The sequence below is a fragment of the Aquarana catesbeiana genome, linkage group LG01, assembly GCF_042186555.1.
Source record: "Aquarana catesbeiana isolate 2022-GZ linkage group LG01, ASM4218655v1, whole genome shotgun sequence".
Taxonomy (NCBI): domain Eukaryota; kingdom Metazoa; phylum Chordata; class Amphibia; order Anura; family Ranidae; genus Aquarana; species Aquarana catesbeiana.
This window is the reverse complement of record NC_133324.1, coordinates 392,245,627-392,271,956: the sequence shown is the minus strand read 5'-3', so window position 1 is coordinate 392,271,956 and position 26,330 is coordinate 392,245,627. Positions and strand designations below refer to the sequence as shown.

General features: G+C 39.1%; 1 protein-coding gene across 1 annotated transcript in view; it reads right to left on the bottom strand.

The window, feature by feature from the left end:
• The window catches only part of ALDH1A1 (aldehyde dehydrogenase 1 family member A1), a 93,474-nt gene extending 67,638 nt beyond the window's left edge, over positions 1-25,836 (bottom strand). Inside the window, exon 1 of the mRNA XM_073634396.1 lies at positions 25,661-25,836. Coding sequence (XP_073490497.1) covers positions 25,661-25,744 — 84 coding nt within the window. The 5' untranslated portion in view covers positions 25,745-25,836. The remainder of the gene's footprint in view (positions 1-25,660) is intronic.
• Positions 25,837-26,330: the final 494 nt, after the last annotated feature.

Sequence of the window (26,330 nt, the reverse complement as noted above, 5' to 3'; positions counted from 1 at the left end):
AGTCCCCGATGGTCTAATTAGACATTGCTAAGCATGATGGATGAAGGTTAGATATTTGTCTTCCCAAACAGATCCTGTGACAAGATTGGTAAGTCCCTGTAAGCCAATTTTGGTATCCATTTTATTGTAGCTTTTAAAGTGATATTAAGGGCAGTGTTTTTTAACCCATTAGTGACTGAGGGTAAAACAAATGTAAATACCTGAACACAATTTTGCAACTTTCTTTTGGTGGTGAATGGTAACGAATATTTTATTATTAAAGGAAAACTGGCCCAAAATAGTAAAAAAGCACATTAAAAAAAAATGTAGCTGTATATTTTTTAAAAATATACAACCACCAAAGAACAACCCAAAACAAATTCTCATGCTCCTGACAATGGCAGCAATACCATATATGTGTACGTTATTTGTTGTTTGTACTCGTAGTACGGCCCAGAAACAATGGTAAGCATTTTGCTTTTTTTATCCTACCTAAAACAAACTGATACTAACACTAATGCCGCGTACACACGAGCGGACTTTACGGCAGACTTTGCCCAGCGGACTTTTCGACGGACTTTATGACGGACTTTCCGAATGAACGGACATGCCTACACACAATCCACCAAAGTCCGTCGAATTCGTACGTGATGACGTACGACCAGACTAAAAGAAGGAAGTCTATAGCCAGTAGCCAATAGCTGCACTAGCGTGGCTTTTTGTCCATCGAACTAGCATACAGACGAGCGGACTTTTCGACCCGACTCGATTTCGACGGATAGATTTAAAACATGTTTCAAATCTAAGTCTGTCCAACTTTTGAGAAAACAAAGTCCGCTGGAGCCCACACACGATCGAATTGTCCGACGAAATCCCGTCCGCCGGGCAAAGTCTGCCTTAAAGTCCGCTCGTGTGTACGCGGCATTACACTAACTTAAAGAATATTTTTTTTAAATCCTACCAAAAATATACTGACCCCATCCTTTGACCCTGACCTGTCCTTTTTGATGACCGTTGTTTCATCTTAGTCAGGATGTTGTTTGCTCTTTTTCATAGGCCTCAATCACCAGGACACAAAGCCGTTCAAACATTAAATGTGGTTTGGGCTGTCAAGAGGTATTTGAATGTGTCTGCTGCAATCAGGCAGCTGAGTTCATTGTTCTTCCTTCCTGAAGGTTCTAGGAAGGGTCAAGTGGTTACTAAGTCGACCCTTTCTCTGTGGATTCATTTGTTTATTGCCCAAGCCTATGACTTAAATGATAAGTTTTCACCTTTTCAGGTGTAGTCTCACTCTACCAGAAGTGTTGGAGCCTCTTGGGTTATTCATCATCAGGCTTCAGTGGCCCAGGTTTGCAAGGCTTTACAAGCTTTTTACCAGGTGGATGCAAGGCCGTTGTGGATACTGATTTTGCCCGTAGTATTTTGTGAGCAGTGGAGTGGTTGCTTTGGGTCTGATGGTGGCTACTGTGTCTCCTTCCCCTCATGTGTATTGGTTTGGGACATCCCAGGTAGTCATAATTTATAAGAAAGAAGAAAGTGGCCGCACTCCCCAACAGGATAATGATTATTGTCTTATTACCAGACTGAAAGAATAAACAGCACAGGCACACAGGAATGTTTATAGCCTGATCTGTGTCCCATGTTGTACTCCAAGAATTAGATTTTACAGGTAAGCACAAAAATCACATATTTGAAAATTTACTGTAAAAAAACTACTTACCTAAGATTCACATTAATGGGGTGTACTTGAATTAGTGTGTTTTCAGGTGAATATCTGGGGTTATACTTATTAAGTAGTTTTATTATCATGTCATTTTAAAAAGAGGGTACTAGGCATGAGTTATGACAATTAATAGGGCAGGTGTGTAAATCAATTCAAATGTGGGATATACCTCTTCACAACTATAATTTGATGAGGGCACATTGGAATGATCAAAAGCGATTTTAAGGAACTTTAGGACAATAGTTGTTCAGCTTCTAAAGATGACAGATAGTTAATACACACAACAATAATCAGAGCAATCTTCAAACATTTAATGAAAAACACATCAGGGTTGCGTAAGGTACCGTTTTGAATACAGGAAAGAAGCAAAATAACCATTAATGGCTGCAAAGTTTTAATCAACAGCTATAGAAATAGTTTGTTTAAGATTATGGCCAAGCAGCAAAGTTGATTTAAGTATTATGTTTCACATAGTTTCTATCAGTAATAAATGGAGACTCACACTGTACTAAAACTTCTCCTTAATATAGACAAAGCTAGCTTGCAAATAGAACCATATATACAGGATACTGTGAATCAAGGACATGCAGTAAGGGGAGGCAGGTGAGGTAGAGCCTCACCTGCCATGAACATAAAGAAAATAATAATAATGATATAAAAAAAAAGGTCATAGCTCGGCGACCTGGGGTCACAGAGACCACAAAATTTTACAGGTTATATGTTTAGAGTTAGAGAGGAGGTCTAGTGCTAGAATTATTGCTCTCGCTCTAACGATCACAGTGTATGTAACCTGTGTGTATCTGGCTCTGATACTAGCCAGTGGCTCACCAGCCACTGACCTCACTGCATGTCCCCGCTGTGAATAAGTTTACTTTTTATTCCAACTGCTGTTTGTCCTGCTACTGAAGATATCTTCCTATTTTCTGTTTAAATGACACCCTGCCTCACTCCAAAGCACAGGTTGTCACCAGGACAGGTTGTGGGGAAAGATCTCAATAGGGACAAAGAAATCCTTAAAAACCTGACAAATATTGTAATTTGTATTGCCTGTAGTCTTCCTGCAATTAATTTTTTCCTCATGTTTACTATTACTGACTTCTAATGCCTTATTCTGCACTCTGTCACTGTGCAGAGGTGACCATCTTGGTAGAGCTAAGGCTTTGCTTCCACATGTCAAAGCCTCCAGCGAGGAGAACAGTAAGTAGCATAGTAGTGAGATCACCAACTCTCACTCCAAATTTTGCAGAGTTTAGCAGTCACAAATAGTGCATAAGATCTCGAGGTAATAAGATATATATATAAAAAATAATTTATTAAGATAATAGATTTCTGTTTATTCCTCGCTCCCCATCCATGCACTATGCTGAGCTGGTACCCTTTACACAATATTATTGTTGTCATTGGTTTGTTCTTATTTTTAAATTGTAAATTTGTCATATGTGGATATGAAAGAGGTCTGAGAGGTCCTGAGGAAGTGGGGTACCCCACGAAACACGTTTACCCTGAGCCTATTTCAGCTAACTCTGTCAACGTGCTACATGGGATGTTTTTGAGATGCGGTGTTGGTATCATTCACTGACCTTGTACATATGTGATTAATTACTTTTTAGAATATATTTGTAATAAATATGATTTTATATTTTTGTACACATTAAAAATTAATGATATTTTATAATTTGTCTGTATTTACTATTGAAGGTATAAGTCCCTTTGTAGTGTTTTCTATTTTTTGTGATTTATAAGATCTCACACTGCAGATATACATAGGCTTCAGATACAGGCCTAGGTACTCTCACATACCAGGGATTGGCCCTCTATTTTTCAGGAAAATTTCCAGAGTTCATTTTTCATGATACTGCTTAGTCACAACTAACATTTATATTTGTTCGATATACTGTATCTAGCAAATCCTCGCTTTTTGAGTTCAGGTCTGCTTTAAGTGTAGCATGATTTTAATGTAAGATCATATTACATTTTAGAAGCCATTTAGGCAGAAATCACAAAAATCCCTTAGGGTTTACAACCCTATTGTTTCAAGTGAACCTAAAATTGGAAAATACTGTATTTAATTTTATAACACTAGAGATAGCTTTCTCACATTCAGCACAGTACTGGGTGTTTTTACATTCCATGACAGCTGAAACTCAATAACAGATGGGCTATCTAATTTCCAGTTTGACCAGTGGTGTCTGGTGGGCTTTTCTTCTGGGGTGCGGCAAACAACCAGCACTACTCCCCCTGTGAGTGACTCGGCATCACGACACTGATGCAGCCCCCCGCACCAGGGGCAGCTACGGGACTCGCTGCACTGTCAGCTGTGTCCTCCGGGCAGTGGCAGCGGCGGGTCCAGCTCCAGTGTCTCCTCTTCCACAATGCTAGGCATCCAATAGGATCTCCTGCCACTTTGGCCAATCGGAAAACAGGTCTCACTGACCTGCCTCATGATTGGCGGGAGGCACTGTAGTATGAAAACAGTGAAAATTCATTCGCTATGGTGACACAATTGGATGGGATTGGAGAGCCCCGAGCCCACACTTTTTTGAAGCCTATTTGGCTCAAATCAGGTGCTTCAAAAAACACACCCCCGCCCGTCCCGCCATAGGAATCCATGTGTCTGGCATCCTGAAAGGGGCCAGGCACATGGATAGGGAGGGCGGTGTAGGTGTGCTGGGGAGGTGGCGCCCGTGTGCCCACAATGCACAGGCCACCACTGAGTTTGACTATATACTTATCTCAACATTATATGATATCTAAAATATGTCATTTTTTTTATTTTCTATATATTTCTATGCGCTGCTATCAATTAATAAATATATTAAGTGGATAAGTATGAAAAAATTACAAAGATATACAAATACACTTTAGTGTACTGAAATTGTTTTCAAACTTGCCCTCAAGGACCACAGAATCAAATATAAAATTATAAAATTATTAGCATGCTTTTTGTAATAGCATCAATGTGTTCTTTCATGCAACTGAGGTTTGTGATACTGTGGGGTTGATTTACTAAAGGCAAATCCATTTTGCACTACAAGTGCATTTGGAAGTACAGTCGCTGTAGATCTGAGGGGGACATACAAGGAAAATAAAAAGCAGCATTTTAGCTTGCACATGATTGGATGATAAAATCAGCAGAGCTTCCCCTCATTTCAGATCTTCCTCTCAGACCTAAAGCGACTGCACCTGCAGTGCACTTTAAGTGCAAAGTGGATTTGCCTTTCGTAAATCAACCTCTGTGCGTTAAAAGGTTGAGTATGAGTTACTCAAATGTGGCTTTCTATAGGACAGTGTTAGCTGGTGATATCTGTAAAAAATACATTTACAGCTTTGCTTCACGTATCATCTGTACTTGCTGCAGCAGGGAATTAAAGCAAATGTTTGGTCATAAAACTAGAAAACTTCCACTTGTTGTAGTGGGTTTGTGCCACTATTTGTGACTCACTATTGATTCATCACTGCAATAGGGAATCTCACTAACCAATGATGAATTGTGAAAATGTGGGTGGAGGCAGGTAAGAGACCACAACCATGGAAGTTGGTTGCTGTTTGCATTACGTAGTGCAGTAGGTTTCTTGGCTCTTAAAGTGCTGCATAGAAAAAATAGGGCCAATGTACAGCATAGTTGCCAACTGTCCCGGAATTCCCGGGACTTACATTCCATTCCCGAATTTTTGGTGTCCTGGGAAATGTACCGAGAAATGCGGTTCTCGATTTTCGCCGCCGCCGATAGAGGTCTGCGGCCGGCAGAGACATTGTCTCCGCTGGCCGCCATCTTAAAGAAGCTCAGGAAGATGGCTGGGGGGGCTAGATGGAGCTCCTCCGTCGCCGCCCACCCTCCGCCCTGCTCCGCCTCGCCCTGCCTACCCCGCCCCACTGCCAGTCTGTTATGGAAAGGGGCGGGGGTTCTAGCCATGTGGTATTCGACAAGACACCGGCGGACACACTAGGGCACCTCTGAGGTAGGGGAGGGGGGGCACACCGCACCGCTGTGGGAATTTGTAAGGGGGGCTCCACTGTGGACACACCTGATGTAAGGGGAGCTCCACTGGGGACACCTGATGTGAGGGGGGCTCCACTGGGGACACCTGATGTGAGGGGGGCTCCATTGGGGACACACCTGATGTAAGGGGGGCTCCACTGGGGACACCTGATGTGAGGGGGGGCTCCACTGGGGACACACCTGATGTAAGGGGGGCTCCACTGGGGATACCTGATGTGAGGGGGGGCTCCACTGGGGACACCTGATGTGAGGGGGGGCTCCGCCGGGGACACCTGATGTGAGGGGGGTTATGCCAGGGACACCTGATGTGAGGGGGGGCTCTGCCGGGGACACCTGATGTGAGGGGGGAGCTCCGCCGGGGACACCTGATGTGAGGGGGGCTCTGCCGGGGACACCTGATGTAAGGGGGGCTCCGCTGGGGGCACCTGATGTGAGGGGGGCTCTGCTGGGGACACCTGATGTAAGGGGGGCTCTGCTGGGGGCACCTGATGTAAGGGGGGCTCCTCTGGGGGCACCTGATGTGAGGGGGGCTCCGCTGGGGACACCTGATGTAAGGGGGGCTCCGCTGGGGGCACCTGGTGTGAGGGGGGCTCCGCTGGGGACTCCTGGTGTGAGGGGGGGCTCCGCTGGGGACTCCTGGTGGGAGGGGGGCTCCACTGGGGACAGCTGATGTAAGGGGGGCTCCGCTGGGGACACCTGATGCAAGGACGGACTCTGCTGGGGGCACCTGATGCAAGGACGGATGGCTAGTGGCAGGCGACGTGGCTAGTGACACGCTCAGGGATCCCACTGATTCTGCAGTATGGTGAGTTGAATTATTTCATTTTATATTACAATGTAATAATAGAAATAATGCACTTCAATCATCCTGACACCATAACAACCATGGTGCCGGGATGATTGAAGTGCTAACACCAGGTGTTTGGAGTATCTTTATCTGCTGATTGTTAAACTTTCTAGAATACACATATTTTTATTGTGTAGGATCTGGGGCTGCTGTCCCGTCATTCCCCTCTCCCCCTCTCCCCCTCTCCCCCTTTCCCCCTTTCCCTCCCATCCCTCATTCATCTCAGACTCTAACCATACCCTCTTGAGCCACGCCCATTTAAGCCACGGCCACTATGACACGTAAACCACACCCATTTTTCGCCGTGGGGCGCTTCGCGCGCCGCACTTGTATATTTTTCCTAAGCCACGCCTACAAACGAATACCCCACCCCCTAATTATTGTACGGCTCCGCTTACAGCCACAAAAGTGTCCCACATTTTTTATTTACAATGTTGGCAACTATGGTACAGGCACTTGGGAATGCTTGCTGTGGCTTGTGTATGGCAGTTTTATAACATTATCATGCCCACAGGTACACTTTAACTGATGCCAGTTCTTCAGCACATGTATGAAATAACCTTTTTGTACAAGGAATGTTTCTGGTATGCATGTAATGTCACTCAACAAGTAACATTAATATTCCTCCCCCACCACTAACATCAGTAAAGTATTTTGCAACACAAGTTGTTCATTGACATTAAATTTGAAAATATATGTCTTATGAACTGGTGCTTTTGTACTTAAAGAATATATAAGGCCCTTTTTTTTCTTTTTCTGACTGTATATGGTTGTTAGCTTTAAAAATGTTGGTTAAAACCTTCATCAGGCTTTTATTGCTGTCCCTGCTAGGGATTTATTCTCTCTACATGTTCCAGTGACCACTTTCACCATGACAGAATTAGATAGTTTATCCAAAATTGTACAGTTGTACACTATATATATGTTCAGTTGCATCAGATTCTCAGTTATTCTATGGACCAGCTCTCTGGGCACCATGTCGGATATGCCCGAAAGTCTTTTTCAATTACAATTTATTGCCATTTTTTTTTTTTTTTTTACAAAGTTGGTCGCCAGGTCTTTCCAACCTTCCCCAACTGCTCAGCTTGGGAATGGCATGTAGAATGTGGTAACACATGTGCACAGCCAATTTAAATACCCTTGGGCCCAATTACTAGAAGAGGAGGATAAATTACAGTATCCCTTTCCTCCATTCACAGAACACTTTGCATTCTGTGAAAGGTGTTTTGTGAAAGGATGAGTGTAGAGAAAGGGAAGCATGAGAAGCATGACCCTTCACTGTTACTCATGCAGAACTAGAAGTTCGCTACTGTTAGGAGGATTAGGACTCACTGAAGAGACAATGTTCACAATAACCAGCAGCCATCAGGACATAGGATACACAGTATGTCCCTGTGCTGTATAGCCTTTTGGCCCATACCAAAGACTCTCCATTACCCCCAGATTGGACCTGACATTTAGTGACAGTGCTGCTGATCTCCTCTATTCTGCAGTGATCTTTGCAGATACTCCAATCCCAGCACAGGAAATCTCCTGCCACTTATAGCTTATTTATGGCTCCAACATGTCAAATTATTTACTAAACAGAGATTTTATTAAGTTAGAAAGAAGAGAGGGTAGACTTTCTTTGTTGTGAGCTGCTTGCTGGTACATGCTGGAATTGCTGAAGGTTACAGATTTTTAGTAGTACTACTCATTAGTTTAAAGTACTATAAGGCAACATTTAATTTCAAATGACATGCCTGTATATGATGGAGACTGTCACTAGCATTGACAAAGTAGTATCACCTCTAAGACAGCTTATTTTTACCTGTTTATCCTGTTGTTATTTTTCAACTTCCTTTAACAGGCCAAGCTGTGCAGCAAAAGTGGTACATAGAGGGTTGAGACAAACCATTTAACACTGACGGGGGTGATTACAATAGTCAGCTTTTAGGGCAGCTTCACATTGAACCCTTGCTCTTTGGTTGCAGCACAGTGTACCCACGGTTTTGGTGAGGGTTAGCTGAGCTTTGTCATTGATTTCTATTATGCCCTGTGATTTTGGTGCGTTTTGTGAAAGAGCACCAAAAGTCATGCATGCATAAAAGTTCCTTTTATTGAAAAAGGCAAGACTGTTTTTGTAACTGAGAAAAATGTGTAAGCTGGAGTAAGGCTTATATGTTAATTTGTTAGTCACTTATATACCATTACATCTAAAAAATGGTAAGCAGCAATATACTGTATTACATTTTTGTTTTCGGATTTAGATAAACTTTCAGTGGTCATTTTGGATTGGTGAGTTTGTTTCCACTGGGAAACTGTGCTGAAAGAGTGGACACATTTTCCTTTTTTCTCGAAAGCACTGATTTCAAATAAACACTGTATTTAAATCTTCTAAGCTATGAATTATCCTTGTGCTCTATGCCCTTTGGAGCTGTGAAGCAAATTTGTACAGATAAGAAGACTGCACTCCTCTGGGAGTTTGTTTGGACTTTGTTTTGCATTCCTATGACTGCATTTTATAGTTCGTAGGATGTAAATAAGCACATTATTACTATGGTTTTACATTTATTTTAGTTTTATGGTTTATTCATTTTTAGCTTTATAGCTAAAATGAATATTCCCATGCTACCTGACCAGGAAAGGTACGGCACTCAGTTGCAGCAAGCACCAGATTGGTCAATCCATAGCCAAGGGAGAAATAAATAGAATCAATAGATGGTGCTGTGCTCTAAGTGATGGCAAACAGGTAAAAGTAACTAATATAAAGTGTTGAGTGTTCAAAATCATAAATGATAAACTCCAAAAAACACAATATACAGGCAATCCCCCAGTTACAAACGTCCGACTTAAAAACGACTCCTACTTTCAAACGGAGGGAGACAACAGGAAGTGAAAGGAAATCTACCCCATAGGAATGGAAATGCACTGCTGTAAGAGTTATTATGGGAAAAAGGTACCTCCACTGATGCTTTATCACCAAGGCTTGTTTCCACAACAACCCAGTTTTCTAAATCCAATTGTCATTGGGACAGAAAGTGAGGTGAAATCTTCTGAACAGGGGCACAGTCAGCAAAATAAACATTACAGGGGTGTTACCCCTTCCCTATGCTATCCAAAAAGCTTAAAAATTGTTTTTTGACTGGAGTTACACTTACAAAATTACTTAAAATTTACCTGTTCTGACTTACAAACAGATTCAACTTAAGAACAAACCTACAGACTCGATCTTGTTTGTAACCCGGGGACCACCTGTAAGTGCAAATAGTAGTAAACAATCTAAAGTGCTAAGTGCTCAAAAATGCATAGATAATAAACTCCCAATGTACACTATAGGTGCAAATAGTATTACAAGGTAATAGTATCCAGGTCGATGATATCCTAAACAAAATAAAGTGCTAGTGCCAAAAGCAAAGAAATAAGGTCAAAAGTTAGCATAAGTCTTCACATGTACTAAAACAAAACGTCCGGTTGAAAAGAAATTTACGTTCACATCCACCAGTACAGGCAATACCTATAAGGTTAAAGACTTTATAGGCTGTAACACAGAAGGGGCAGTTTATGCTTTGGAATGTAGCTGTGGGCTACAATACATAGGACGGACGAAAAGACCCCTGAAAGGATGCATCAAAGAACATGTACAGAATATTCTCAAAGGATTCGACAAACATAGCTTTTCCAAACATTTTTCCATACACCACAATAAAGACCCTACCCATCTGAGATTCTGGGGGATAGAACCATATAAAAAACACTGGCGGGCAGCCATAAAGCGAGGACCCTCAGCCAGTTAGAATCCAAATGGATTTTTATATTGGATACTTTTGCACCTCGGGGAGTGCACATTCAATTTGACCTCAATTGTTTTATTAATGATTTTTAACCACCAAGAGACAGTTTTAATAATTTTTTATCCTCTCCGCCACTGTTAGCTTGGTCCATATTTTATAATTTATTCTTGTTACCATTAAACAGTCCCTTCTTTCCTGTCTATGATACCTCTTTTACCTTTCCCATAGCTCCTTTTACATCTCTGCCTGTCTCCTTATTCATACTGATTAGATACTATATTCCTTTAGCCATATTCAATTTTTGTATCTACTAATATATTATCTACATACTTTTCTGACAATTTATCATGCTTGAGATTTATTGTGTTACTGACATAATTTCCGGTGTCCCCAGCACTCCTTTGTCTGCTATCGTTTATATTCCAGAGGGATATATATTTAATATACAATTTAATTTTTTATATCCCATTTGTTATCACCCAGTCGTCTGTGGTGTGTGTTTTTTAACATTCCAACAGCTTGTAGTATTAGATTCACATTTTAATTTCACATCTCATCGCCCCTGACTTCAGGTTCAGACTGTGCATCTCTCACTGTTTTTGGCAGCTGCCTTATCCTAAGATCAGTTGGAAAATGGCCGCTGCTTTGTTTACCAATGGTAGACTACAAGACAATGGCCGTGGCTGTAGATTGTTATGAATATCTACCAGAAAACAGCCGCTACACCATTTCAACCATAGGACTACAAGATAATGGCCACTCGTTTGATACAGTATTAAACCTATTTAAGGACACTTCTAGTGCTAGTATTCATTCCCTGATGAAGTAATGTGATCGTGACGATACACGTCAGAAAAGACAGGCACCGCATGTGACGTCAGGCTGCGAGCTCACTGCTCGTTTTGTTTCGCACATCTGCTTTAATGTGAGTACCAATTTTGGCTGTTATTAAATAAATACCCAGTTTTACATACTTCACTATCTGGGTCCCCTGTTCTCTTTCTCCATATCATTGATGTGCCCACCTGGGAGGATTTCCACTGCTACTGACTTATGCAAACTAGATTTATTATTCTAATGAGAACCATCCACCAAGGCACCAGGCTCCATAGATGAGTTATGATATTGCCATCCACAAGAAATTCTTAGGGTGACCTACTGCAGAACCCCAGATATCCGGATCGCCACTGGCTACTCTTACGCTGTTACCTCACAGCGGTAAGGTAAGGAGCCATTGCACCCTGAGCTGTGACTGCACTGAAGAGGAAAATGACACTAGCACTTTATCTTGTTTAGGATATCATCTAACAGGATGTTATTCCCTTGTATTGCTATTTGCACCTACAGTGTACATTGGGAGTTTAGAATCTATGCATTTTTGAGCACTTAGCACTTTAGATTGTTTACTACTATTTGCACTTAAAGGCGGTCCCCGGGTTACAAACAAGTTAGGGTCTGTAGGTTTGTTCTTAAGTTGAATCTGTTTGTAAGTCGTAACAGGTAAATTTCAAGTAATTTTGTAAGTGTAGCTCCAGCCAAAAATAAAATATTTTTAAGCTTTTTGGATAGTATAGGGAAGGGGTAACACCCCTGTCACTGAACCCCAACACCCCAGTCAAATAACCTGTCAGCTAGCAAGTCACCACCATATATTCCATTACTGGTCAGTCCTCTGGCCTTTGGAGGCTTTGTTGTTTGTGTTCCTAGGAAAGGGGTAGGAAGTGCACACTTCTGGGCTGGGAGGAAGAGGGTTTCCAAACATTGAGATGCCCACAACATCCATTACTATGAAACCGCTCCTAGTTATTTTGTATAAGTTCAACATCCAAATGTATTCTTTATTTTTTTATCTTCAAGCTAAGCATTTATTTGAAACACAGCTATTGAAGTTCTATATTATTACTTTGAACCTGCAATCTCTGTGTCGGTTTGCAAATACATTTTACTTTCTATATTCTTCTTTTACAATAAGCATAGGAGGAGATCAGCATATTGTTTAAACCCTTTCCATTTACACAGTAAAGCATCTATGAATTGATGTACCTATAACTTTAGCCAGAGTCATTCTTTTTCTGGTCATGAAAAGTTGGACAGTCATTATACTTCTTCCTAATATTTTGAAAGAGGCACACTAAATAATTGATTGTTGCATTGTCAACAAGTATGAATAAAGGGTGGATTAAAATACAAATTGCTAAATCACCAGATACATATTGCTATGTAATAATGCTTATATGTGAAAATGCCTCTAGCTGATTGGGAAATAAGCAGATTGCTTGCCAAAGAATATCTTTCATTACCAATTAAAAAATAAAATACTCTTGAATCAGCCAATTGTACACTACATGCTGACAACTGAAGCATGAATTTATATGACATTGCAAGCAATGTTCTGAGTTGTGTAAATGCAAGGGAGATTCTGAGCTGTGTGAACCTTGCTGTGTAACGTGAATTACAGTGTTATGTGCATTGGTAACACTATGGCATAGTTGAACACAAGGAACAGCAGAAAAAGCTAAAGCTTTGAAACAAATCTACTGTGTAACATTATTGTAATTGTAGAGTGGTAATGGAATTGGGTATAGAGAGACTGTACTGGTATACTGGTGATAGGGGACTCAATTATTATGTGGACAGATAAGGAAATCTGTCACCAGTTCAAGGATGGCCAATCACTGGGTGCTTGTGTTCAATGTATTACAGATAAGGTTGACAGATTTTTGCATGAGGATGGGAAAGACCCAGCTTCCATGGTACACACTGGTATGAATGACAAAGTTTGAGGTAAATGGAGTGTCCAAAAAAAAAAAAAAAAATTCTTTTGAGAAGCAAGCTTGAAAGTAGGATCACCAAGGTAGTATTTTTAATATTTCCTGTGCCATGAGCCACACTATAGAGACATTGGGAACTTATGGAGCTGAAATAGTAAGAATGTGGTGAAGGAAGGAAGCATTTGGGTTCCTGTAGAATTGGGCTGTCTGTTCATTGGTAGGGATGAACTGCATCTAAATGGGGAGTGTGCAGCTGTGTTGGGGGGAAATTGTTAGAAGGCTGGAGGAGATTTTAAACTAGGATCTGGAGGAGTGGGAAGGGTTTAAACAAAAATATACCATATAGTGAGCAAGAGTTACAGGAGGGGGGCTCATACTAGATGGCAGGGAGATTGCATGATTACTGTCCAACACAGAAAACATTTAAAAACAAACTGTTAATCAAGAGTGACCAATAATAAAGTAGTAAATGCTAACACAACATAGCCATGACAACAGTAGCCTCACTAACTTATTAGATTAGAAAGAGATTCAGCCCCTTTCATGGAGTGAAATGTCTGGGAAACGGGGCAATATTCTTATAACAGGGGATTTCAATTATTTGAACTAATTGGAGGACAATTTCACGAGTCAGAGGGTGGAAGCCCCAAATAGAAAAACTGCCCTGTTGGATTTATTCATTTCAAATAACACAGATCATATTACAGATGTAAAAATTAGAGGCAATCCTGGTAACAGTGATCATAATGTAATTACATTTACCCTAAGCTACATAAAAGAGAGGCATATTGATGTGACGAGAACACCAAGTGGTTGCTTTACTGAGGCAAATAAACGATGTACCTTGTAAGTGCAGTTGTACTCATTTTCTACACAGAGCTTAGTGAATGTGATAAAGCTTAACTTTGTACAGCATACCCAATCAGATGCAAGGACAATATCAAAAATATTTTTGCTTGAACAAGATTGAATTATGGAAATCAGCAGAGCTTTATCACATTCACTAAGCTCTGGGGAAAATGAGTGCAACTGCACTTGAGGCTAACTTTGCCAAGCTAAGCTGCAATTAATTTCTTCATAATATTTAATGTAATCAAATATTCGTAACACCTAATAATCTTTAAGAACACAGTCGGTATTGGTGGACTTTTTAAGCAACTGCATTTGCCAATGTATTCCAATGGGTAACAAATATAAAAAAAATAACATTCAAACCTATGTGGTTCAGTTTTAGTGTAAAAGGAGAATTAAAAAAAATCTTGCTGTTAAAACAATATGAATTGGTAAGGATTCATCGTTTCAACATACAGTACAACAAAAGCTGCAAAAAAGGAAAACGAAAATAAATTGACATATTGCTACAAATAAAACAAACAAAAAAAATCTTTATAAAAATAATAGTAAAAAGGTAAAGACACATACAGCAGGCCCCATAAAAGATTAATATGGGGAGTTGGTCACAAATGATAAGGGGAATGCAGATGTGTTAACAACTTCAGCAATCACACCTGTACATACCCTATGAACCAGAGCACTATTTACATTCCTGTTATGGACCTGTTTATTCAGCAATAACTTTGTCTTTACTTAAGATAACAAAATAATACATATACATTTTTAACGACACGCAAGGCTTTCTTTTCATGATCTTCTCTTGCCAAAATTCTTTTTACGCAATCCTTCCAAAAAATAGCAAAACTAGAAAAAGACACATTTTTTTCTTTTTTGATCTGTGTTCATTTAAAAAAAAACTAGTGTTACTGTAGGTAAATTGTATATATTTTATTCTATACTTTGTCCTGTTTAAAATGACAATAAAATTATGATTCTGTTACAAAACATTTCAACGTTATTAATACATAAAATAAAGAAAGGTCTTAAGTTTGTTTGCTTTTTTAAGCAAAACACAAAAAATAAATAAAAAAAAAAAAAAAAACTTTAAATTTGAATGGTTAATAAAACCAAACTAAAGAAAAAAAAATCAGTAGAAAAATAATAGTTGAAGAGCGAAGGGGAATAACATGTAATTACTCAACCAGGGCACTACCTGCACAGAGTTTGCATGTTCTCCCTGTGCCTGCATGGGTTTCCTCAGGGTACTCTGGTTTCCTCCCACACTCCAAAGACATGCTGTCTAAATTATCCCTTGTATGTATGGATGTTAGGGACCTGAGATTGTAAGCTCTTTGAGGGCAGGGACTGATATGAAAGTACAAAATATATAAACTGCTGCGTAAAGTGATGGTGCAATATAAGTACCTGTAATAATAATTAGGGCTGATTAGGGTAAACTAAGGTTAATAGAGGGTTAAATAAGACTTTTTTTACTTGTCGGGTTGCTTTAACTGAAATCATCTGCAGATGCCTTACACCTACAAGTCCTCAAATAGCTTGTTAAAGCCAGACCTGTTTCTAATTTTTAAGGACATCTTACTGACTGGATTGGTATCAACTGATTGTCGCAAAGCAATGTAATACCAAATTTAAAAGAGGGTTGAGATGTATGCCAGGAAATTATACAACAGTCAATATCCATTGTTTGTAAAATACTTGAAGTGCTGGCAAAGGACTGTTTTCAAGAATTTGTTAGTGATAATTGTACCATATGTAAAAAACAGCATGAATTTATGAAAGATCGCTCTTGTCAGACAAACTTGTTATCATTCCATGAGGAAGTGGGTAGGAATTTAGATAGAGGAATGCCACTTTTGGTAGTATTTTCAGATTCTGCTAAGGCAGTCAATGTTGTACCTCATAAACGCTTAATTCACACAATAAGGTCTAATGGTATAGAATGAAAACTATGAATATGAATAGAAAGCTGGTTACAGAAACTTATACAGAGACCCGTGATCCATGGTTCATTCTCTAAATGGACTAAGGTTGTGAGTAGTGTGCCCCTGGGTTCTGTGTTGAGGCTAATGCGTTTTACCTTGTTTAATAATAATATTGAGGTTGGAATAAGTATGTCAACTTCACATTCTCATTGAAACTTCTGTTGCCTTGTCTCCCTTTCAGTCCCTTAATTACAGCAGTATGTCAGGATGCAATTGATGGGTTAGCTTCCAGACATTGTTGCGGTTCATTATCCACTACTATGCTGCCAATCTGCCACTGCCCAAGTGTAGGAAGGTAGAATAGACAAGGATCATGGGAACTGATGTCCCTTGCTGCCATAAATAAAATTCCGGTGCCCATAATCCCCTACAGACACAATAATGGCTAGGAGAACAGGACAGAAATGAAATTCTACTAACAAAAGGTAAATTGTGTATGTTCTTATTGTTTTTAAAGTACTTTTACACAGGGAACATCATTCTTAATGTATATGCATATTTGTATGCAAGTCTTTACATCCTCTTTAATTCCCCTACCCTTCCAGGGGTGGTTCAGCACCACCCCTAGAAGCTGTGTTGCCATTGGCTTATCATTTTCATACTTTTATTTTGTGGAAATTATATTTGAGAAACAAATTAGGTTTCAATCACTTCATACTCTCTTATTTATGTTGACAACTAAATTCTGGAGTATGTAACAATACAAAAAATGATCCTCACTGTGAGTACAGTATTAGTTTGTTTTAGATAACTTCTGGACTTTGCACTTTCTGTACAATGAAATGTAAGACACTCACATACAATGCTTGTACATATTGTTTGATGCATTTTTTTCGTTGCAATGTTTTTATTACCATTTTCACATTAGGTATAAAAACAATAGCAAGATATTTAAATGTTATAACATTTGCACAGTACAGGATGCTCATTTATCAATGAAAAGACAATGGGTACTTTTTATTGGTACATAGATGGTACACAGAGAGCTCCTTATTAATTAAATGAAAAGTGGGGAGAAGAAAGGAAAGAAAAGAGAGGAGGACTGGGAGGGGAGGGGAAGACTCCAAGCTCTGGTCCACGTCGCCCGAGGGCACCTCTGACCGGAGCCGTACGGGGATCCCCAGTCAGATAGCTGATCCACGGACCCCAGACTTTTTCAAAAACCTTTATTTTGTCATTCAAGACTGCCGAGAGCCTTTAGTTTATCATGAGCCAGGAGATCATGATTCTGGCAGAAATAAATATAAAAGTGAGAAGCCTTCTCTGGTGTTTTGAGGCCTCATCAACTTTAAACCCCCAACAGGGCATGCTTAGGAGATTTAATGAGATTGATTTGGGTAAGAGTAAAAATAAAGTTGTAAACCCTTGTCCAAAATCGTTGCACCTTGGGGCATTGCCACCATATATGGTATCTCGTTCCATCCTGCCCACAGCCTCGAAAGCACTTTGGAGAAGCTCCCAAAACATATGTAGCCAGTGGGGTCGGCACCATGAACCATCTTAAAAAGACCCTATAGTTTGTCTCTATAATAGAGGTGTTAATAAGTGATTTCGAAGCTGCTTGGGCGATCCATTGCCACTCCTCTAGTTCGAGATTTTCCTGGGGTTCTTGCTCCAATTTGACCATGTAATCTTGTTTGACTGAGGTATGCATTAAGATAGTATACAGTTCTGAAATATGACCTTTAGTTTTATCATATTTGTGACACAGATAATCCATGCGCGACATAGTCGTCAGATTGCTATTGTGAGATAGGGTGCATAGATAGTATTTCAATTGAATATACCGATATTGCTCAGAATCTGGCATTTGATATTTATCTATTAGGGTCTGTTTAGTTAACATGCCCTTGTGATCACAAATGTCTGCAATGCGTAAAAGACCTTTATTGGTCGACCAATTGAAGTTATGAGGAGTGAGACCTGGGCTGAAATCTTTGTTTTGCAACAAAGGGGCCAATGGGCTATGTTGGGACTTAAACAAATGAGATTTTGATAATCTATCCCAAATGCTAAATGATAAGGAGAGAGAGGGGCATAAAATCATAGGTCGGTCCTGAGCCGGTATCCACATGGCATGGAATATCTATTTATACGAACATGAGTGTGATTCTAAATGCATCCACAATGAGTGTGGCTGAGATTAATGGAACCTGATAAGCTGGGACAGTCGAGTGGCATAGAAATATTTGAGCAGGTCGGGGACTCCCAGGTAACCCTTTATTTTTGGGGTGTGTAATGTGCGTCTATTCACCCTAGGTCTCTTGTCACCCCAGAGAAACTGGAAAAGCTTTTTTTGAAAAATGAATAAATCAGTTCTAACCAAAGCAATTGGCAAAGTTGAAAAAGGTACAAAATTCGGGGGAGAATATTCATTTTTATAGAGTGTAGTCTGCCGAACCACGATGGGGGGTGGATCTGCCAGCTAAGCAAGCATGCCTTTAAGCGTTTGAGAGTGCAGGGTAATTTTGGAAATACAGGGCGTGTATGGAGGGAGTTAGACATATACCTAGATAGGGGAGAGCTACAGGTTCCCAAACAAACTTATATGATAGTTGGAGGGCTTTCATTATCCGATACTGTAGGGAGTTATTTAGTGCTCAGGATTTTGCTTGATTAATTGAGAGGCCCGAGAGCTGTGACAAGGGCTGTTATATGCCATAGAGATTGGGAAGGGTGGTGATGGAAATGGAGACCATAATTAGGATATCGTCCGCAAAAAGTGCGCATTTATGTTCTCTGTCCCCACATTCTATCCCCTTTATGTCTGGGCACTGGTGGATTTTGATAGCTAACGGTTCTATAGCCAGTACAAACAATAAAGGTGACAGTCCTGCCCTGGTGAGTCCCCCTTTGAATTGGAAAGGAATTGGACGAGTATCCTTTAATCATTAAACATGCTGTTGGGAGCTGTACAGGACTTTTAGAGTCAACAAGAACTTCGGACCAAATCTGTACCTAGATAAGACATAGACGAGATAGTCTCATGATAGGGAGTCAAAGGCCTTCCAAATATCTAGGGATAACAGTATGCCACGTATCCCAATTTGAGCGGACAGCTGAAATGATGTCTATTATTCTCCTGGTCTGGTCGGACGCCTGGTGGCCAGGAATGAATCCTGCTTGATCAGGATGTATATAATATGCAAGAAAAGAATTCAGTCTACAGGTTAAGATTTTTGGACAATATTTTTAGATTCACGTAAATCAAGGATATTGGACGGTAATTATAGCAATCTCCATAGTCCCTACCCGATTTCGGTATGACAAGTATGTACGCCGTACTTTCATGATCTGGGATGCAATTACCCCTACGGATGTCATTGAAATTGGCGCATAAGTGAGGGATAATAATCTCTTGATATTTCCGATAATATTCATCTGGGCCCGGGGACTTAGATGGGTGTAGGGATTTTTTAGCCGATTTCAATTTCTTGGCTCAGAAAATTCTCCTTCCATAAGCTCAGTGTGGGCTTGCTGAAGCTGCGGTAAAGGGATATTTTGAAATAATTTGTCTGCTTTTTCTTCCGAGAATTGGGCCTGCTGTTGATATAGTGTTGAGAAAAAGCCTTGAAATTCTCATACTATCAACTGTGGGTTCTGGGTCGGTTGTCCATTACGCAATTTCAGTCTGGGGGGTCTCGACCTGACTGCGGTTTTTCGTCGTAACCGACTTGAGTGGGCAAATGCTCACATTCGATGGCGTCTGGCACTTTGGAGAGGTGTTCTGCTCATGATAAATAGGGGCAAACACAAAAGTGTTGTGTTTATAATTTTGCTCAGTGTACTTTTGAGCAAGATCTTGTAGATTAGAGGCAACCCACTGTCTATGTTAGTAATTAATCAGCAACAGTATGATGGGGGTTGTAAACCCTCATGTTTTTTCACCTTAACGCATCCTATGCATTAAGGTGAAAAAACTTCTGACAGTAACCTGCCCCCTAGCCCCTCCCTCATTTTACTCACCTGACCCCCTTCGTTCCCTCAGCAGAAACGTGCTCTACTTCTCTGCCCGGGGTTCTCAGCTCTTGATCGGATAGATTGATAGCAGCACAGCCATTGGCTCCCACTGCTGTCAACCAAATCCAATGATGCAGGCACCAGGGGCGGGGCCGAGTCCTACATTGTGCATCTATGGATGCAAATGCTGGACTCGGGAGTGCGCCCGCAAGGTAACCCCCTAGCAGAGCACTTCTCCTAGGGGGTTATACGATGCGAGGAGGAGCCGATAGCGCCGCCGGGGGACCCCAGAAGAGGATGATCGGGCCACTCTATGCAAAACGAACTGCACAGTAGAGGTAAGTATGACATGTTTCTTATTTAAAAAACAAAAAAACAAAAAAAACAAAGCTTTACAATCACTTTAATTTCTTCCCTATCTCTAGAAGTTATCTGGAGGTTATTCATAAATATGCCCACCTCTACGTTATAAAAAAAGGAAAAACATAAGTGGCTTTTGACTGAGCTATGCCAGATTCCACTACAATCGCCACTATAGTTACTGCTACAAATATACAGAGACATGCACAATAAAATTGAACCTGGGGCCAGTCTGTAAACAATCAAGTATCTTCATATTCCTAACAAGCAGTGAACTTTAAAACAAGCCATAAAGGGACCCTGTTGCCAGACTATTAATTTCAACAAATCTTATATAAGATTATATGTGCATTTAACATATTGTATGCATGTTAATTAATTGCATGCAGGCATCCAAAAGCTGCTGATGGGTTTGGATGTGATGCCAGAAGTCCCAGAAGACTCACATCTGTCAATCAAGTGACAATCTATACTATCCCCCTTCACTCCTCCCCCAGCAACTACATAAAAAGCTATATAGAGAGTAGGGGTATAGGAGGGGACTGTGCCAGGAAGTGGAATAGTCAATTGTTCTAGCAAGTTCAAAGCACATTGCAAGTGGATTTAAAACTGTTTATGGAAAAGAAAAACATTGTAAGTAAGCTTTTAAAGTTCTTGGATTTTCTGTGTTTTACCTGCAATTGTGTAGGCTGGTGACAGGGTATTTTTAATGACCTCTGAAGCTACAGGCAGAACTCAAAGTGGTGAACCATCAAGTCTTCAGGTTCTCCCACAGCAGTGTGCAGCCTTTTCTGGAGATCAAAGTGATCCAGATGGTGCTGCAGTTGCTACGAAAGGACTTTAATGAATGCCCTCCTGGCATGGGGAAATTTACAGAAAATTTACAGTGGGCTTAGAAAGGGAATATGAACCTCCACTAAGACCATGGCTGCTGGAAACAGTCAAGTCACAATAAGTATATATGCACAAATATTCTTTTAAACCTCCTAAAATGTTGAATGTATCTCCTCTGATGCAGTAATAAACTGCAAATTACAGCTATAGCCCTGTACACATAGGCCGAATGTCGATCGGTATTGGCTGGTTCAATAGAAATCGGCCAACATTTGGCCCATGTGTACTGCAGCTGGGGCAAGACTGAAAAAGGTCTGCTGATCGGCTCCCAATCACAGTGACTGGAGTGTTCCCTCTGTCAGAACACAAAAGAACAGCAGGGGAGACCACTGTACTAACTTTGGATTGTTAGTACAGCAGCTCCTCCTGAGCTGTCAGGTTTTTTTCCGTTCAGCCTGCTGGGTTGAACGTATAAAAAAAAAATTAACAGTGTGTACTTAAGTCTTTAAGTGATTATGAAGTTGACTATGGAAGGAAACTGGAGCACCCAGTGGATGCCCTTGCAGGGACAACATGCATCATGCAGATCATGCTCTGGTGGCATCTAAACCCTGGTTGATGATAAAACCAAATAGACCCTGAACCAATAAGTGACCCAATTAATAACAATTAACACAAACATGCAACTACCTGGAACATGGAACATATGACCTGTTAATGGTTCCTAATTCAAAATCAGGAAATTTCTTTTTAAATTCAGCTAGTGCTAGTATCTGAATGTATTCTTTTTTTATATTATCCATATTTATAAGATGGGAGCAATTACAATTACCAAATGACATTGATAATTCTGAAGTTTCAATCTTTACAAGAGTTTTTGTTGGCTAAAGAGAAAATAATAAACAAAAACTGTAAAATATCTGAATTTAATTTAATGAGGATTGACCTCATTAGTGTGGTGCTATTCCATCACTGTCCAATCAAGCTGGGGGTGTCCTTGACCAAGCTGCACTACTGAAGTTGGAGAGTAAAGATATGTTTGTACTGTCTGACAGTGGTACATGGATCACAAGGTTGGCTGAACATAATTACATATCTTTTAATAAGTTTTACGATCTAGCATAGAAAATTAAGAAAATGTGGTAGCAATATTAAAAAGTAGCATGCATTTTAGAGTGGATACATGTGTTGAAAAGCAATTTCCTAAAACAAATTATTTTAATTGGGGACCCCAGTTCTAGTATCAACTGTCTAAGAGGGAATTCCCAATAATTTGGAGGTATTTCCTGTCACTTCCTGCTGTGTATTTAGGATTAGATGTCAAGGGATAACACCCAATGGAACACATGCAGAAGAAAAACACTGACAGGGATTATTTATCACCATTTTATACTCTATCTTGCAAAAATAGTTTTGCCTTATTATATACAGTATACTTCAAGTCATGTCCATCTGTTGTTAAATAATGCTGTTTGTACATGCTAAAGAGGTCCATAAAAAAAATTATTGAGTGGTTGGGTGGCTAATTTGTGATAACTGAAAGCTTGAGATAACCTTATACTAGTAAATTCAGTCGTTTGAAGTGGTCATTTAATAACGACCATATACACAAACAAGTTTAGTTATGCATCTATAACTATTAATCTAATATCCAGTCACCAGCAGAAGTCAAATATGATCATCATCTTAGGTCTAAATGAATAAATTAACTATGATAATTGTCTCATGCATGGGCAGATAAATTAATACTTTGCTGCTTCACAAAATCCAAGATTTTATTTGAATTATGACACTCCTTTATCTTACTATTATAAAATTTGACAGGTGGAAACAAGAATTTACTCTTGACAAAATGTATTTTTCTGTGTCTTAGACACTACAGCTATCAGAATAGTGAGAGCATCCACACGTGAAAATTCTAGAAGGGATGGAGGACATTTGATACTGTATGCTTACAGCTACCACACCTTGCTCTGTAAATGAACACCTTTGTCCTACACCTTTCACTAGCTCTATCAATTGAAACCTTGAAAATTATTCACACACTTCAAGGGATCAGATCAAAACGACTTCCAAAAGTAGCATTATCTTTATGAATGAAAAATTCCATGGAATTCTCCAGGTGGATACAAGAAGGAACTTATTTATGGAGAAACATTATACCGGAAGGTTGAGAAGTGATCATGTAATTATTAACTTATTATAGCTGGTTTTAATATGCTTACAGTTTAGTATAAGCTCTTCTCATTCATTCTACAGATTGAAGTAAAGTGTTTTCCTTGAAATAATTTGTTTGCCTTGTTTTTAGCATGTACATGACCATACTTTTAGGGGGTGTACTTTTCCAGAAACCTGAACAAATTAATAATTCCAAACTCTAAAATATTTAGAGTATTAAAGTCATAGTTGTGTGTTGTGTTTTGTGATTACCTCCTCTACCTATACATTTAATTTATACATTTGGGTTGATTTACTTAAAGTGGTGCACACAGAATCTGGTGCAACTGTGTATAGTAACCAATTAGCTTCTAACCTTGTTCAATTAAACCTTGACAATGAAACCTGGAAGCTGATTGGTTACTATGCACAGTTGCATCAGATTCTGTGTGCACCACTTTTAGTAACTCTCCCCCTAAAGTCTAGTACACACAATGAGATTATCGGACGAATGATCGTCATTTTATTTTTTTTGGATGCTAATCTCCATATTGAAAACGAATACGTTACTAAAGTACAAAAATTTACGTATGACAGAATAAACATTCGGAAGTGATGTAATGTGTTGAAGTATATTTGTATTATTCTTTTCAAACGCTTTAATGAAAATTTGTATTGTTTTTTTCAAACGCTTTAATGAAAATCCTACGATCTGGTATCGTCCGGAAAATTTTTTTGTGTTTGTCCCTTTAGAAAATTTCGGATGACAGCTGTGTACTAACGATCAGATTATCGTATGATCGATTAAAAAGCAGTACTTTTTGTACGATATTCTAATCGTTTGTATGGGGTGTTCTGTAAAATGTCATTCAATGATAATCACACGAGGATAATTGGTGATTGGTGCATTTGCTTGAATGTTTGCATATCGATCTGTCTATTTTGAGGAAAGCCATTACAGTCTGGAATCAAATTGTGATTCACAATTTTCTGCAGACTGGACAAATCTGCAATCTCAGGCAAAAAAACATTGCATCTTCTCTATTTAAAAATCCAATTGCTCATTACTTGAATAAATATCATTCAAAGGGCAGATTAAATAGCACTTTTGTTTTTTTTTTTAACTAAAGCCCCTACTTAAAAAAAAAAAGTCTTATAGTGAAGACTTTATTCATTTAAGTCCAGAGTTGATAGCCACAGGCACACTTTGGAAAGTGATATATTTTGAAGAAAAGGACAGGATTCACTGAAAGCATTATACTGTGTCATTTACTTCAGTGCTTTACAATGCAGCATGTGGTTTAAAACATGTCAACTAACTGTTTTTAGAAGCTATTCATAATAGCCTCTTTATCCAAGGAAATAACATGGTTAAGCCGAGATACTTGCGCTGCCAAGCATGCACATTTCACAAATTAACATTCTACATGTAACGTAATTATGAAGAGCATAAAGTACTATTTGTTCAGCTCTTGTGAATAAAACTATATTTTGGGTAAGTGTATTTTTAAATAATTCAATAAACTAGAGAGATAAAAATTATTATTATTTTGTTTTCTGCAAATGTTCGCAGAATCTTCACTTCTATACCTAACAGGAGGCACAGAAAAAAAAGATTTATTGTACATAGTGCTAGTCTGACACATAATACTTTGAGACTTTGCATTCTAAAAGATATAACATAGTCAAAAAGGTCAGCAGGCCTACATTCCATTAGTATCTGGCAAAGTCTAAAGTACACAAGTTCAACAGTCATTTTGTATGGAAATGTTTTATCAGTGTACAAGTATTTGTGAATATTGCTTGCTACTTACAGATGGGGAAACTGGAAAAAACATGTCACCCTCACCCAAGATCTGAATTTAACACTCAGCATTCCCTAATATTTACTCAGTATTTTGTTTTCGAGCAGTAAAAAAAAAAAAAAAAAAAAAAAGAAAAAAAAATCTTGTGCTCTGCTATCTACTTGGCCCACATACAAGTGAAAGCATTCCAAAACAGATGGATAGTGCAGAGAAATTGTGCAAATGTTTTCTAAACAGTTGTTTCTCCTTAACGTATCACTCACACTATCTTAACAGCACCAAGAATGTTAACTTTTCCATGCCTGAAAAAAAAAAGTACACAAAATTCACAAAATTTGGCTGCATGGCAAAATAACACATGCTGCATATGTCTCAACTTCTGACAGGCTTAGATAAACTCACAAGGGTGTAGAGTTGTTTACTCCCTTCTCATACATTATAATAATAAACTTCTGAACAGCCACGTAACAATGTACTGAAATGCAATGATAAAACTGGTATTATACTAAAAATCTAGAAGAAAATCTGAAAAACTAAAAGAAATCTGAAAACTGTCATGCAAAAAAAAAAAAAAATATATATATAGCATAAGTACTAGTGTAATTGATTCTTACCTTGGTGTATTTAATTTCCAAGTTGCTGAGTGGAGCAGGCAGTCCACTTATCCCATCAGATTTTTGCTTATTGTCGGATGACATTTTGAGGCTATTTACTGAAACACAGGTGGAATAAAGTATAGTGTTAGTCAGGCTCAGCGAGTTTGTCCTGACTGAAGACTAGCTTCCCCTTTGTCTTTTATTTAAGATTGGACACAAGTCTATTTGCATACAAAGAGATGATTGGACAGATCCATCCATAGTCAGGAAATAGAACACTATTCCAAGTAGTACCTCCCCTAAAATGCTTTTGCTCTGATTTAAGATTTTCTTTTTTTTCCTGTTCTGTTTATGTTTTCTATGTTTATTTTTGTCTGTTCTCTTTATGTATTATTTTTTCTATCAATCTATCTATCTATCTATCTATCTATCTATCTATCTATCTATCTATCTATCTATCATTATTATACATATTTTTTTTTTTTTAAATAGCGCAACAAGCTTTTGAAGTACATCAACGCAAATAACAAATTATTTATTGATACTTTCTCAACCTGTTTGGGGGTAAATAATTTGTAATATTAATAATTTAAATTATTTTAAATAATTCTCATTAAGATCATGTTAGACAGGTGTATTTCTCTTAATATAAAAAAGCAGAGTAAACCTTTTGCTGAGGTTGAATACG